The sequence below is a fragment of the Eptatretus burgeri genome, chromosome 13, assembly GCF_056783735.1.
Source record: "Eptatretus burgeri isolate ZD-2024b chromosome 13, Ebu_testis_v1, whole genome shotgun sequence".
Lineage (NCBI taxonomy): Eukaryota > Metazoa > Chordata > Myxini > Myxiniformes > Myxinidae > Eptatretus > Eptatretus burgeri.
In genome coordinates, this window is record NC_140973.1 from 28,104,298 (window position 1) to 28,121,783 (window position 17,486).

Genomic DNA, 17,486 nt, shown 5'->3' on the forward strand with positions numbered 1-17,486 from the left:
GGTATGCGTTCTACCGAGTGCACTTCTAGTTTTCTTTGGGAACATTTTAAGAGTCAAGTCTTTCCATAAAAGTCACAAACTCTTATGGAGTTGAGGGTGAACATTGTACAACTCAATGGAGGGCTGGTGTTACAGAGTAGTGAATAATTTTCTCCATTGGTTTAGTACATAGGTCAAATGGTAGTCACGTTGAACATGTTGTTTATGACAAATAAACCTCCAAAGAGGATTGTTCATATTTGATGAATACAATGTTTTCTGCAAATTGAAATCTTTCAAGTGTAACCATTTTGTGGGCCATCCTATCACATCAAGCATGCCACCACTGAACTGCACAGTGGTTAAATGGTACAATTAATAATACTTATATTGCATACGAGATTGCACTTGCAGAAAGCTTGTAAATCTTGTACATGTGAAGCTATAGCAAAGGCTCACAATAGCATTTGTGTCAAATTATAACAAATGGAAAAGAACATTAATTTCGTATTTATCTGCACAGTTATATCCACTTACATATGCTTAATGTTAATGCTGTTCAGGCAAATTGGTATATCATACATGAACCATGATATTTAACATAAAGTTACCGATAAAGTTTTCTTTATACATACCCACTTAGTGCTGTGGTTTTTTTTTTTCAATTTGCCAACACCTTCATAGAGCAAGCACGATTTGATTCAACAGATTATGTAATTTAAAGAACATGAACTTGGCAGTTAACTCAATGAACAACTCTCATTCACCCTAGAAGTGTAAACCTTCACACCTAAGGCTTTCGAGGCCCGAATGATGGGTTTTTTTGTCTACATAGTTGAGGCTCATGGAAGAGCTAGTACACTGAACATATCAGGATGGAATAGAACCAAAAGAACATCAGAGAGAGGGAGGGGCACCAACAGCAGAGTTGAAGGGAAAACTTTGACAAACGATGGCTGTGGGGAGGAATTGGGGGCATGAAATGACACATGGGATGGACAAGTTGGATGCAGAAGGAAACTCCCAGGAGTGGCGAATGGGAATAACTGGAAGGAGGTGGCCTTGGGGTGAAGTGGGGTTAACGAGCATAGAAAAGATCACAGTTTTGGATGGAGGATGATCTGAGATGGTGGTGAACAGCTGTCTTGAAGACATGGAGGGAAGAATGAGATTGAAGAAATGTGGAAGTTGGTTCCATAAGTGTAAAAAAAAAGAGAAGAGAAACGAATGAGTGCAGGTGAGCAGTGATTCTGGATTGAGGTAGTTTTTCCAGAAGGGGGTTGATGGTGGACTGTGTGCACCCTGCAGAAACCTGGAGGAAGGGGGGGGGGTGGGCAAAACATGGAAAGAGCAGAGGGTGCAAGACCAGAAAGGAGGTGGTAGAACACAGAGATCACCGACTTGTCTGCGATGGGAAAGTGATAGCTCATAGACTCAGCTTCAGCACAGGAGATTCTTCAGCACAGGATGACTAGTTTGCTATTATGTGAATTTATACATTTTTATTTTGAAGGTTAACCTAAAGCACTTCAATAACTTTGTACTTCTCTGTTGTTACTATCAGATGTCACATCAACCACAAGAGATAATTGCTAGCTCTATTAATTTTTGTGTTCCATTCATAGTTTAAATTCATTTGATTTGGGTAAAAATGAAAGACTACATTTTTGGCAACAATTCAAAAAGAAGATGATACCATTATAGATTCCATCTCTGCATGTCTTTAGATCGAGGTGTACAAGAATAAACAAATAAATTAGACACTGGAGTAGCTTGGCCCATGAAACCTATAATGTGTCCACATCACATTTAGTATATAGATGGAAACACCTTTTTGGGGTTCTCATACCTTGGCCTCCTTGTTCACAACTGCTTTTCCATCCCAGGCCCAACTTCTCTTGGTGAAGTAGTTGACGGTGGCAAACTCGATCAGAGCAGAGAAAACGAAAGCATTGCACACTGCAATGAACCAGTCCATGGCAGTTGCATATGCTACCTTTGGTAGTGAATTCCGTGCACTGATACTCAGCGTTGTCATGGTGAGCACTGTGGTCACACCTGTTGAACAGAGTAAATATATTTGAGTTGAAATTACCAATAGTCTGGCAAGTGAAACATGAGTAAAAAATTAATGGAAAGGCCATTTAACTAACCCAGCAGGACAAGTAAGCATTTATGTCGAACACAATGGAGTCAGAATGTTATTACCCTGCACATGCAAAGCGAAAAGTGTGGTTAAGCAAATGGTTCACTTCTGTCTGCCCCTCCATCCTTCTGTTCACAAACCTCAGTTTATGATCGAGGAACAACTTAATTCAAATTGAATGTTATATTTTGAACACCAATCGGAACATGAATCGAATAAGAAACCCACCATTTAGCAGTACTTTGCCTCTGAATTTGGCCCGATCGCACATTCGCAGAGAGGAGTGAGATAATGTTTTATTCTGTCTGCCTGCCTGATAGTAAAACAAAATTGAAAATCATTCCAAACAGGAAACTTACTGTTTTAGCAATGTCATAAAGGACACAAACAACAGGCATGGATAACTAATATAACGTGTTAAAAGGGGTGGCGTAATAGACACTGCGTCAACGGTGAGCTTTCAGAATTCATTTTTTTAATACAACCTTAACAAACATTATTTTATTTCAATTTAACTATACTAGTGCGTGCCCGTACGTGCAAAAAAAAAAAAAAACTTTCAAACCGCATGCCAGAAACAACAACCACACAGGCCGTTCCTTCTCTCTCACGTGCCCGTACGTGCGTGGCCGTACGTGCAAAAAAAAACAACAACTTTCAAACAACTACACAGGCCATTCCTTCGCTCTGGTAAACGACGACTGGATTGGGGCATTGTGTTTATCTATAAATGCGGATAAGAAATCGAGAAATTATTAGAATACAGTAAGTCATCACTATCCGGAAGTCCGTACGTTGTAACCCGTAATGGGGAACTTGCTCTAACTTGGCCATAACTTGGGAACCACTTGTCCGATTAATTTCAAACGTTTTGGAAGGCAAACAAACAGAGATTGCTGGAATTATAGATAGATAGAAGATAGATAATGTGGGTGCAAAACGCCAAGCAACGTGTCCTGTCATTGGTAACTAAGGCGCCCTTTCCCCATCGGCCATGCCTACGCAGCAACGTGTCCTGTCATTGGTTGGTAAATAAATGGCCATAACTTGGGAAGCACTTATCCGATTAATATCAAACCTTGAAAAGGCACATACTCAGGTCCCCAGCAATATATCTGGCAAGTTTCAATTAGATCGGACCAGTGGTTGTCGAGAAACAGCGGTCACAGACACACATACACACACACACACACACACACACACACACACACACACACACACACACACACACACACACACACACACACACACACACACACACACTGCTGGAATTATAGATAGATATTTGAACATTAGATTACAAATCACCTACTTAATGCTTCCAAAAACCTCCAGTTTTGCAGTATTTGGACATGTTCAATAAGGTAGTGTATAAGACTGCATCAGTGGCACTAAACTTCCTGAATTTTTTAATACGAATTTTAAAATCATTATTTTATTTCAATTTAATTATATAATTCAACACTGCATGGGGTAAGGTGTTCTATGAACTCTCTAGTTACAGGATGTCTTTGAGATGGACTTCTTAAGCATATCATAATGAACAAGAGCTCAAGTGAGCACAAGAAGGTATATACAGAATTGTGCTACTACATGGAAAACAGCATTCTGGTTGCCATGGCAACCACTTTAGATGACGAACGTATGTCACGACACACCGTCTCTACAGGCTGTACCGATGTACCAAATATGAAACGTGAAAGTTGAAAACTTTGGGAGTTAGAGTGCAGACAGGAACGGGCAGACAGACAGACAGACGGACGGACGGACGACCGGTATCACACAATACGCCCTGATATATATATATATATATATATATATATATATATATATATATATATATATATATATATATATATATATATATATATATATATATATATATATATATATATATATATATATATATATATCGGACGTATAAAAAGTACTTGGTTGGGAATTACATTTTTTGTATTGAAGGAAATACAATCCTTCATCGATTCAAAAACAATTTAACAACCTCTTGCATATTCCATGGGGGTCGAGGTCTTGCTTGGTATTGTCAATTCACAGGACGTTACCTGAAATTTGATTTCATCTGTCCTGTCGGTCTATGTATATTTATGCGAAAAAGCAGCAGCAGCACAAAATGGAAATGTGAAGGGGCATGCTCAACGGGGCATTACATATGAAGACACTTGAAGGGGCAATACACACATTAGTTAGATATGAGAGGAAACATTACATTTCTCCTGGGATAACCATTCCTTTATATGTGGCAAAGAAAAATATATTAAACACATTAACATTCTCTCAGGGTTTTCACAAAACCATCAGCTGTCTATGAGAAGAAGCTGAGAGCTGCTATTGAGAGAGAGGACATTGTGATCATACAAACACTGACAGTGCCTATAGAAAGTCTACACCCACTTTCAAAATTTTTGCCTTTTGTTGCCTTGAAGCCTGGAATTAAATTGAATTAAATCAGACTTTTTTCCACCTTTATTTACACATTGTAACCCACAACTTCCAAGTGAAAAACAAATTCTATAAATTTCAGAAAATTAATTAAAAATTCAAAACTACAATACCTTGGTTGGATAAGTGTCCACATCCTGAGTTAATACTTGGTGGAAGCACCTTTGACAGCAATTACAGCTGTGAGTCTGTTGGGATAGGTCTCTTCCAACTTTGCACACCTTGATTTTGGCAATATTTGCCCATTCTTCTGTACAAAACTGTTCAAGCTCAGTGAAGTTGTGTGGGGAGTGTTGATGGACAGCAATGTTAAAGTCATGCCACAGATTTTTGATTGGATTTAGGTCGGGGCTCTGACTGGGCCACCGAAGGACATTTATCTTTTTGCTCCTGAGCCACTCCAGTGCAGCTTTTGTTGTGTGCTTCCCATCATGCTAAAGGGTAAACATCCATCCCAATGTCAGTTTTCTTATTGAGGGCAGCAGGTTTTCCTGTCGAATTTTTCTTTATTTTGCTCCATTCATTTTCCCTTCTATCCTGACAAGTGCCCCAGTCCCTGCTGATGAGAAACATCCCCATAGCATGATGCTGCCACTACCATGTTTCACAGTAGGGATGGTGTTCTTTGGGTGATGTGCTGTGTTGGGTTTGTACCAAACCTAACGTTTTGCATTTTGGCCAAAAAGTTCCATCTTCGTTTTGTCAGACCACAACATTTTTTGCTACATGGCTTCAGAATCTCCAGAGTCGTTTTTGCATACCTCAAACAGGACTCAAGGTGGGCTTTTTGAGTAATGGCTTCCTTCTTGCCATCCTCCCATCCAGACCAGACTTGTGGAGTGCTTGGGATATTGTTGTCACATGCACACAGTGACCAGTCTTTGCCATAAAGGCATGTCGCTCTTTCAAAGTTACCATTGGCCTCTTTGATCAGTCTCCTCCTTGCTCGGTCATCCAGTTTGGAGGGACAACTTGATCTAGGCAGGGTCTTGCTGGTACCATACGCCTTCCACTTCTTGATGATTGTCTTGACTGTACTCCAAGGGATATTCAAGGCCTTGGAAATATTTTTTATACCCATGTCCTGATCTGTGCCTTTCCACAACTTTATCCCAGAGGTCTTTTGAAAGCTCTTTGGAGTTCATGGTTGAGTCTTTGCTGTGAAATGCACTACCCAGCAGAGGAAACCTACAGAAACAGCTGGTTTTATTTTGGAATAATCAGAATCATGACAATTTCACACAGGTGGAGGTCATTTTTCTTGGTGTGTGATTTTCAAGGTGATTCGTTACACCTGAGCTCATTTACAATTACTAATATAAGGGGGGTGGACAATTATCCAACCATGATATTCTAGTTTTCTATTTTTAATTAATTTTCTGAAATTTGTAGAATTTGTTTTTCACTTGGAAGTTGTTGGTTACGATGTGTAAATAAAGGTGGAAAAAGTCTGATTTCATGCAATAAAATTCCAGGCTATAAGGCAACAAAAGGTGAAAATTTTGAAAGGGGGTGTAGACTTTCTATAGGCACTGTATATTTGAAATGGATGGATTTGCAAGGAATGCAAAATAACATATAATATGCTATCAAACTTATGTTTGTCAAAGAAATAATGCTCCTTGCAAATGAAAAAGGATCAAAAGATAAATCTCACACTCTCACACTATGTCTCTCCGAAAGGACAGTCTGGAATCCCCCCCCGCCCCCCATATACTTTCTCAACAATCCTCTTGAAGAAGTCTTTTCATTCAAGCTTTTGGACCTCACTATCTGCCATGATCTTTCCTGGGAAAGCCACATTTCCAAGTTGGGCTCCAAAGCCAGTGGCCAACTGGGCATACTCCGTCGTGCAAAGTCCTTCCTTGGCACAACTGAGCTCCTGACCACGTACAAAGCTTTCATCCACAGCCTGATGGAGTACTGCTCTCCCCTCTGGGCTGGTGCTCCCACCTCTCACCTTTCTCGGCTTCAAGCTGTAGAAACCAAGGCATTTTGGATCATTGGTATCTCCTGCGATGAAACTGAGTCTTTGAGTCTTTCACTCTCTCACCACAGGTAAGCCTGTGGTCTTTCTGTCTCCCCCTGTCTCCTCGCCAGCCTTCCCCTCTCCCACTCTGACTGCGATCTGACCCCCCCCCCCCCTATATTTTCGCAGGACACTTAAGGTCTGCCAGTAAACCCCTTCTGGTAAAACTACCAAAATCACAAATCACTGCTCACCTTCATTCTTTCATTCCTCTTTTTTCCTGCCTTTGGAACAAACTTCCACACCCTCTTCAATCGCACTCTTCCCTCCAGGTCTTCAAAACAGCTGTTCACCACCATCTCTTATGCTCCCCCATCCAAAATCATGATCTTTTCTACCCCTGTTACTTCACCCCAAATCCACCTCCTTCAAATCCAATGCTTTCCTTCCTGAAAGTCCCTGTCATGTAAGGACCTGAAAGTCCCTGTAGTGTCTATCTTGTTTACCCCATATACCCCACCCCATCCCTCTCCCTCCACAAATCTCCTAACGTCTTTGTTCACCACTGATTTGTGCTTCCCTCTCCCACTCCTCTCGTCTCCTGCTCCCTTTGTTATATGTTCTGTGTGTTAGCTCTTATATGAGCCTCAACATTATCATCTCTCCATGCCAAAGCAGTGCACTCTTTTATCATTCAGCAATCAGCTGAATGAAGAGATGGATACCAATTCTTCCTGAACATATATATATATATATATATATATATATATATATATATATATATATATATATATATATATATATATATATATATATATATATATATACACTGCAAAGAATGATTGCATGGTTGTTGATCCTGATTCAGCCAAACTAACCAGATCATTTTTTTAATCAAAGGGAAGTTTAAGAAAACTCAAGGCAAGAAGAAATCGTTTTTCAGTCACAAGGGATTTCAAGCTAATATTTCCTTGAGCAATGTTCCAAATGGATGTGTACTTCAGTAAATACGAACATTATTGGAAATTGCTACAAATTAAGAGTTGATAGACGATGAAGATAATGATGCGAGTTAACATTGCTGATCAAATTATTCCATGTTGTTGGCATTCTTCAACCGAGATATCAATGAAATTCAAGCAATGTCCGAATATACAAGTACTGTAGTTGATTTGAAAGGTTCTGCTGTTTTTGTTCCAGAATCCCTCCAGTTCTTCAGTGCTATGGCCTGCATGAGATTTGAAGGAGAAGCATTTGGTTGACCCCAAAAAGCAATCAGTCAACCAAAATTATAGAGCACCTGAGGATATTAGATGAACAGACTTTACACTCACAAAATGCCTAATTGATTGCTGTCGCCATGGTAAAATACGGGTTATATCTCCATTTCCTTCAGTCCTGATGATGTAATTACAATTTGAATGCGTAACAAAAGTCTTATCCAGGCTCTCACTCCATAAGGTGTGTTGTACTAGCTATGATGAGGTTTCCATTTCATCTAACCTATTTCCTTTAAAGGTTTTGCAATTAAAATCACTGAACAATGCTGCTAATCACCAGGTAACTTCAAAATAATTAAAGTACAAAACAAAATGTTTATATTATTTGAAAACTACTATCGTAACCATATGTACTGTATGTAATTAGGGCAGCATCACATGACTAAGCAAATGAGATGGCAGACCTAAAGCTCTAAATAATTATAAATGATTCAGACATAGTTTTGCAGTGTGACTGATTCAGGAATGTAAGTATGTGTGTTAAAAAGCCGACGAGAAAGTGTGCCAAGAGACACCGCATGGTGTCCAATTTTATGACGCCATTTCCACACGTTCCTGTTGGTTATTAATTTTTGTGATGGAGTGAGGACCGATAGTTTCTAAAAATAAAGCAAAATTAGCTGGTAGTATGCAACTTGGCACCTTGACGCTATTCTGATCACTCTTTGGGCATAATCTTCTCGCTCAGAAATCATCATGTCTAACCTATTGCAGACAAGTCAGAGATCATCATCTCAAACCTATTGAAGACAAGTCAGATATCATCATCTCTAACCTACTGAAGACAAGTCAGGGATCATCATCTCTAACCTATTGCAGACAAGTCAGATATCATCATCTCAAACCTATTGAAGACAAGTCAGATATCATCATCTCTAACCTACTGAAGACAAGTTTCAGGGATCATCATCTCTAACCTACTGAAGACAAGTCAGGGATCATCATCTCTAACCTGTTGAAGACAAGTCGGAGATCATCATCTCTAACCTGTTGAAGACAAGTCAGATATCATCATCTCTAACCTATTGAAGACAAGTCAGATATCATCATCTCTAACCTATTGAAGACAAGTCAGGGATCATCATCTCTAACCTATTGCAGACAAGTCAGAGATCATCATCTCAAACCTATTGAAGACAAGTCAGATATCATCATCTCTAACCTACTGAAGACACGTTTCAGGGATCATCATCTCTAACCTACTGAAGACAAGTCAGGGATCATCATCTCTAACCTGTTGAAGACAAGTCGGAGATCATCATCTCTAACCTGTTGAAGACAAGTCAGATATCATCATCTCTAACCTATTGAAGACAAGTCAGATATCATCATCTCTAACCTATTGAAGACAAGTCAGGGATCATCATCTCTAACCTGTTGAAGACAAGTCAGATATCATCATCTCTAACCTATTGAAGACAAGTCAGGGATCATCATCTCTAACCTATTGCAGACAAGTCAGAGATCATCATCTCAAACCTATTGAAGACAAGTCAGATATCATCATCTCTAACCTACTGAAGACAAGTTTCAGGGATCATCATCTCTAACCTACTGAAGACAAGTCAGGGATCATCATCTCTAACCTGTTGAAGACAAGTCGGAGATCATCATCTCTAACCTGTTGAAGACAAGTCAGATATCATCATCTCTAACCTATTGAAGACAAGTCAGATATCATCATCTCTAACCTATTGAAGACAAGTCAGGGATCATCATCTCTAACCTGTTGAAGACAAGTCAGATATCATCATCTCTAACCTATTGAAGACAAGTCAGGGATCATCATCTCTAACCTGTTGAAGACAAGTTTCAGGGATCATCATCTCTAACCTACTGAAGAAAAGTCAGGGATCATCATCTCTAACCTGTTGAAGACAAGTCGGAGATCATCATCTCGCAGAATTTTTTTATGGATAATGAAGGAAGGTTAATGACATCGTATTGGGTCATGGCAGGAATACATTCGTTGTGGTACACCAAGAAGCAAATAATTCAGGGAAAGTTTACTCGTTGAATTTGAAAAATAGGTACAGGATGTTACATAAGCGGCTGAAAGCAAATGGTGTGGGATATTGTTTTCTGGGATTCTCCCAAGATCAGGAAATGGAATAGAATTTAAGAGCAGAGGGATAGATGTCAACCGATGGCTGGAAGAATGGTGTTGGGAGGAAGGTTTTACATTTAAAAAGCAGTGGGAATCATTTCGGGGAGAAAGGGAGTCAGATTGATCAGTTTTGGTGGCACCCTATGAAGACCAAGAATCCTCCAGAGGGCATCCCGATTTACTGAATCAAACGTTTCACAGAGATCAACATAGGCTGCAAGCAGCCCCTGCTGAAACTCTCATCTGCATTCGTTGAGGACCCGAAGAGCAAGGATACGGTCAATCATTGACCTCTTTGGTGTAAAGCCTGACTGCTTTGGACGCTGGTATTCAAGCAGATGGTGGTGAATCTTATCAAGAATTATCCGAGCAAAGACCTTGCCAGGCACTGAGAGCAGGGTAACCAATCGGTAGTGGTTGCAGTCTTGGCGATCACCCTTCCCTTTCCAGAGAGGGACAACAAGGCCACTCTTTCAGTTAGTTGGGATTATACCTGTATTCCAGGCAGAGCACAGAACTGCATGCAACGACATGAGTGCAGCATTTCCACCAGCCTTGAGAAATTCAGCATGGATGCCACAGATCCTTGGAGCTTTACCCCATTTCAACCGGTTCACCGCAACCTGCGTTTCCACAAATTAAGGTGGACCACAGTTGATTGGAGGGTCAGCAATAGCGATTGAAACACCCCTGACATCCAACTCAACAGCTGGTGGGTAAGCCTGGTACAGCCACTCAAAGTCACCGGCCCAGCGGGCTTTCACTTCGGACTCCTCTGTCAAGAGCCCACCACCCTCTGCTCTAACTGCAGTTCACTGAGGGATGGGCTTGGAGGAGCGCAATGCGCAAATTCCCCTGTAAACAGGATGAGAATCACTTGACCCCAGGTGATGCTCTACCCCCTCACAGATTCCAAGCACAGAGGCATCCTTGTCCACTTTTAGTGCACGTTGCTCCAGAGGGGGGTTGCTCCAGAGTTGGCACGTTCCTCTCCACCAGAAACTGTCGGATGCTCAGGGTACTGTGAGCAGGGGCATTCTCATGGTGGAGCACCCAGGCGTTGTTCTCCCTCAGATCCCTCCTCTTGTCGCAGACTGATATCATGAGGCGCCGGAGAATCTCCTTGTACACGTATTGATTCACTATTTGACCCTGTGGTAGAAACTCTAAGTGGACGATGTCCTTGATGTCAAAAAACGTGATGAGCATCACCTTGACCTTCGACTTCGACATCCTTGCTTTCTTTGGTCTTGGTGATGCCGGACTTTTCCACTGACGACTCTACCGTTTGGTCTCGGGATCGTATTCGAATATCCATAATTCGTCGCCAGTAATGACTCTCCCGAGCAGGTCTGGATCGTCCTCGAGGCGCTCAATAATGTCTTGACAGACAGTGACTCTGCTGTTTCTGGTCCTCAGCCAACAGCTTGGGGACCATCTTTGCGCACACCTTTCGCATTTCGAGATTTTCAGTGATGATGCTCCAGACAGTGTCCTTTTTGATGGAAAGTTTCTCAGCAATCATCCGCACCGTGAGTCAATGATCTGTGTGCACCATCTGCTTCACACGCTCAATGTTGTCTGTCGTTCTGCTCATTGAAGGCCTTCCAGACCGTGGATCATCTTCAACCTCCTTCCGTCCCTCTTTGAACCTCTTGTGCCATTCAAATGCACGTGTACGTGACATCGTTTCTTCCCCGTAGACTTGCTGCAGCATTGCGAAGGATTCGGAAGGTGTTTTGCCAAGCTTGGCAAGAAACTTCAGATTGGTCTCTGCTCACGACTCATAGCGCAACGGCTCAGACAAGACAACGTGTAAAGCACGACCTGTAAAAAATCACACAATGAGCGCAGTCAACCATCACCAATCATATATATTGCTGGAATGTTGCGAAAGACTGTGACGCAACCCATTCATTCAAGTTGTGTAAGTGGAGCACGCAGCAGGCTCAGTCCCGTTACTTTTTAGACGGACGTCGTACAGAGACCAGGAAAATGACACCCAAGGAGTGACGAATCCTTTTTCTCATAATGCGCTCGTTCACCGGTGTTATCTCTATTATCTTTGGAGTCAGCTTATTGGACACAGCTACAGCAACTCCTTGGGCATGGTAACCATCAGAGCAAACATACCAATCGTAGGAGTAAGCACCCGCTATGATCTCGCCACAATCCAGTCTCCGAACCTCAGAGAGTGCTGCAATACCGATGTTCAAACGCTTGAGCTCAGATGATAACAGAGACAGGTGATCATCCTCTCTTCGGGATAGGACATTCCAGGCACCCACCCGAAGGGACCGCCTCAGGTTAACCCAAGGAGACCGCCGTCTGGTGGATGACACCTCAGCACCACCCCGACACACACACCATCGCAATCTTACCCGGGAAGGTTACCTCGTGGTTTCCCTCCTATCATCGAAGATTGGGGGCCCTGAAGGCTTTGCCCCAATCGCGTCATCTCATGAGCTGCCCTGCGAAATGGGCAGCTGTACAGGATATACTCCCACGGAGTGGGTTTTCAGATTTTTTTTAATGCATTTAGAATTTTTTGCAGAATGAAGGGTTTTACGGTGGCCGGAGTGTAAATCCTGCCACCAACCTCCTAATAAAAAGTAACCCAACTGCAGGAGAATGTCCACAGACACAGTTGGGCACTAGATATGGATTGCCGATGGCTCACAAGGAGCTCCTCCGCCCTTTGACAGGTTTTGTTCTTCATCCCGCTGGATGTCCACATCATATACCCTCCTCACCAAGAAACTTGGTGGGGGAGACGGTTTAGTTGCTGACAACCCGACCATGGAACAGGTAAGTACAGGTTTACATGGTACCTGCAGCAAGTCACAGATCTAATCTGACCTGACCTGACACATCATGAAGGGGATACAGAAAATAAGTGCAGACGAGTTTTTCAGCAGAATAGGCAGTGATAGGTCCAGGGTCCATAGCTTGAGAATAAAGAAGAGAAGAGGAAGGACAGTGGTAAGGCAGGGGTCTTTCAGTTGTACGCCTGGTGTTGGCTTAACGGTTAGGCTGGTGGGTTTTGGATCCTTGGGTCCTGAGTTCAAATCCTGCTTGGCTATTGAATTAATACCAGGTGGGGTTGACTCTGCCTGTCATCCTTCTGAGGTTAGCAAAATGAGTACCAGCTTGCTGGTATCCTGTGTTGGAGTGAAGACCTGTCCAGGATTGTTCCCAATAGCCCAAGAGACTGCTTAGGCAGCACCAATGCTCTGCACAGAGTATGGTCCCAATGGGTAGATGGTCTTTCAGTCAGAGAGTAGTTAATGCAGGGAATGGTCTCCTAAGAAAGGTCATCGCAGCAGAAACAGTGGATAGGTTTAAATTGGAATTAGATAGGAACCGAGTAGCATTGGGGTCGAGGGGCACAGGGATTTTGGTATGGCTTGTAGGTTTCTTCAGTGTAGATCATGTGTGATTGTGTAAATCTGTGTGGAGTGTGATGTCTGTGAAAGGTTCTCATCAAGTGATAGTGTGTGGTCAGTGATGTATATTCTTCATCCTAAAACTGTTTTCACCAACCCACCCCCACCTTTCCAATTTTTTTTTCTTATGTATTATTAAAATAATAAAAATAAACGAACACAAAATTATTTACTCATTTTAATGCCCTGGTGATATCTCTGAGCATGCCACACTTCTCATCTCCACTGCCCCCCAACCCCCAATCAAATGATGTTTTTAGCTTGATGGATTTAATTCATCTGGTGTTGGTGTAGTGTAGGCATGATGGGCCAAATGGCCTCCTCTTGCGTGGAATTTCTTTGTTGTTCCTTGTTATCTTCACACTTCATGATTTGATGTCATGATCACACACCATAATCACAGAGTATCACTGCACACCACAATCACACACCATGATTGCAGACCACAAAGCGCATTGATAATTATGAATTGTAGAGCCAATATACCACATCCAATACCAATATTTACATTTCGTTTATTTGCTTGTATGTTGCAAATACGAATAATTCTCATGTACGATCCACTTCTGCATTGCTAGTTGGTTTAGTATTACCCATTAATAAATAATGATTACAAATTTTACTCTCAGCACTGCACATTCTTCCTCCAACTGACTCCGAAGCTGTTCATCTCAACACAATCGCCAGGGCACGAGGGTTTAATGTGAATTAATAATCTTGTTAAAAAAAAAATAAACACACACACACACACACACACACACACACACACACACACACACACACACACACACACACACACACACACACACACCTTTTGTTGGAACTACACATTTTCACTTGTCACATTTTTGGTGCCACTGCTGTTCTCTGCATCATATATCCCTCTGTTGCTGTAAAGGTGGATATTCAACCACTTGGCAAATGTCATAAATTTCACAATGAACCTTGCAAGGTAGTGATGCTCTCTTGTAACCATGCAAGATGCTCTTGCCTTTTCCATGCAAAAACACTCTGAGCTGCTTTCATCATACCATCTCTAATGATGTCACATTTCTCAAATTCAACTACTTCACTTCTCCACCTTCATCGACTGTTTCACTTCCAGACAAACTTTCCTCATTATGCAGAGCTGCAACCACACATACACCTGATCTATACTCTTTGCTGTCTTGGCTGCGACCTGCAGCCGTGCTCTAAATAGACCATGATCAGTCGAGCCAGCCTTCTGTAATAGCATGAAAGAGTGAAATCAGAGAACAACAACCTCTGACGATGCCTCATTATCACAGAGTCATTGCAGTGTCACTTCTTACTTCCTGGATTTTGTCACGTGTACTGCTGAATTGTGTTCGTCTTAAAACACATGTTCTTGAAATGATGGCGAGTTCGTTCAACACAAATAATGACAACAGTGATTCCCACTCAATCTTTTTTACTCCATTACATCCTCTCATAAGATCCAAATTTGCAGCACCAACTTGTATCACTGCTATCAAGAGCTTCCTATGGGTCAGCACTTAATTCTTCCTTATTCCTTTTGGGAACTGATTACATTTATAATTTCTTAAATATATTTTGCACACAAAATCAAAGCTCATGGAAGAGCATGGTAACAAGGGGTAAAAAAAACCATGCACTAATAACGGGGGCAATGGGGCAACAGTTTGACACAAGAAGCATGGGAATGAATGGGCAGGAAAAGAGGAGAGAGACAGAGAGAGTGAGAGTGAGAGTGAGAGTGAGAGTGAGAGAGACAGAGAGACAAAATATTAACCAGCTGTAAGTAAGAGGGTTGATTTGGTAAAGGGGCTGTCACACCTTGACGTTTTAGCCAGCGTATGGCAAGGTCTCAAAATGTATGTTAAACGCTGGCATACGCTGAACTATTGATGTTTTTTTTTAAGTTTTGGGCATATAATAACGTGTTGGACATATGCATAACGTATTAGTAACGTACACAGAACGTTTCAATCACATATAGATAACTTATACCAACGAATGCTGAGCGTGTTGTCAGCGTTCACAACCTATGCCCAACGATAGTTTAACTTGGTCATAGCGCGCTGCACGTATCGCCGACGAACTCGTGGTGTTCTCTGCTAAAAACCTGCCGCATGCCGATTTAAATCATAACCGCCTGAAAATTGGAAGTGTCAACATCGCAGTCACACCTTGACAATTTAGCCAGCGTATGCCGACCTATGAAAAATTTGCCGAACCAAGCTGGCACACGTCGAATACGTTATGGGTTTGTCGAATACGTCGAATACGTCGAATCACATATAGATAACTTATACCAACGAATGCTGAGCGTGTTGTCAGTGTTCACAACCTATGCCCAACGATAGTCTAACTTATGCATAGCGTGGCAGCGTATCGACGACGATCACGTGGCGTAGGCTATTCATAGGCTGCGGCTCGACGATTCAAATCATAACCGCACTCGACATCGAAGTGTGAAGCCGCTGTCACACCTTGACGTTTTAGCCAGCGTATGCCGACGTATGAAAAATTTGCCGAACCAAGCTGGCACATGTCGAATACGTTATGGGTAAGTTTTGTATATGTTAGGAGCACGCTGGCATACGTCGTAGTACGCTGGCATACGTCGTCATACGCCGAGTACGTCGAGAAATTTTCAGCATGTTGAAAATTTCTCGACGTACTCGGCGTATGACACACGTTCCACATACGCTGGCCATAAGTTGTAGGCATGTTATGCGATCGTTGAGACACGTCGACACACGTTACTTGTACGTTACTCAAAAGTCGAAACACGTCGAGGTCATGGTTAGCATCAGTGTTCCAGACTTCCTGTTTTTTTTTTTTCTTCGGTATGACGGTGATGTTGACACTTCGATTTCTAGTGCGGTTATGATTTAAATCGTTGAGCGGCAGCCTATTAATTATATTATATTATAACCGCACTAGAAATTGAAGTGTCAACATCACCGTTATACCGAAGAAAAAAAAAACAAAAAAAAAACAGGAAGTCTGGAACACTGATGCTAACCATGACCTCGATGTGTTTCGACTTATGAGTAACTTACAAGTAACATGTGTCGACGTGTGTCAACGATCGCATAATGTGCCTACAACTTATGGCCAGCATTATGCGGAACGTGTGAGTCATACGCTGGCATACGTCGAAAAAATTCAAGCATGGAAAATTTGTCTAACAGCTCGGCATACTACAACGAATGCCAGCGTGCTCTTAACGTATACAAACTTACCCATACGTATTCGATGTGTGCCAGCGTTTTAGCCAAATTTTTCATACGTCAGGCATACGCTGGCTAAATCGTCAAGGTGTGACAGGGCCTTAAGACAGGTTAATGGGGTTAGAAACGGTTGCAGGTAGGATATGGGATGACATGAGTAGGTGGTAGACCATTTGTTTGAAGCCCTGGAGGGAAGAGTGTGATTAAACTCTCCGTGGTAGGCAGTTCTGCAAACAGTGGAAATGAGGAACAAAAGAGTGTAGGCGGGTGGAAAACATGGATTTTTGGAGTGGAAGCAGAAGGGGATTACTGGAGGAAATATGTGTATCCTGGAGGCACTGGTGAGGGTGAGAGGGCTGAGAGATGAGATGGGGCTAGATCTGGGGAGAAGTAGTAAAAAAGACAGGCCACCAACCTAGTCTTTGATGAGAGAGAAACATTAACAGCATGCAAGGCACATATAATCGAATAATAAATGAAATTATTAAGAGTGGTAGGAACAGACTTACCAAAGACAGTGCGAGCAGGAACTGACTCACGGTTGAGCCAAAAGGAGACTTGAGATAGCATAACAGTCATGATGCAGGGTAGATACGTCTGGATGACAAAGTATCCAATTTTCCGCTTCAGAGAGAAGTAGGTGATCATGACTGCATAATCACCTGCCGATGACCCAAAGAAGAGACCAAAGTTGGAGATTGTTAGTTAAGCCAAGGAATGTATGATTAAACAAGGTCCTTTTTAAGGTCCATAATCATCCATATAATAAAGCAAGGAGGAAAAGCTCTGTTGTTTTGTCAAACATAAAAAATGCCCCAAATTCTCCTCCACCCATGACCCCTCAAAGTCTCACGTTATCCCTCACGTTACACCTCCCA

General features: G+C 42.0%; 1 protein-coding gene across 1 annotated transcript in view; it reads right to left on the minus strand.

Moving 5' to 3' along the window:
* LOC147014135 (gamma-aminobutyric acid receptor subunit alpha-2-like) overlaps positions 1-17,486 on the minus strand; it is a 287,780-nt gene that overhangs the window by 33,407 nt on the left and 236,887 nt on the right. Inside the window, exons 9-10 of the mRNA XM_085851834.1 lie at positions 17,118-17,270; positions 1,829-2,037 (exon numbers count right to left, since the gene is read on the minus strand). Coding sequence (XP_085707960.1) covers positions 1,829-2,037; positions 17,118-17,270 — 362 coding nt within the window. The remainder of the gene's footprint in view (positions 1-1,828; positions 2,038-17,117; positions 17,271-17,486) is intronic.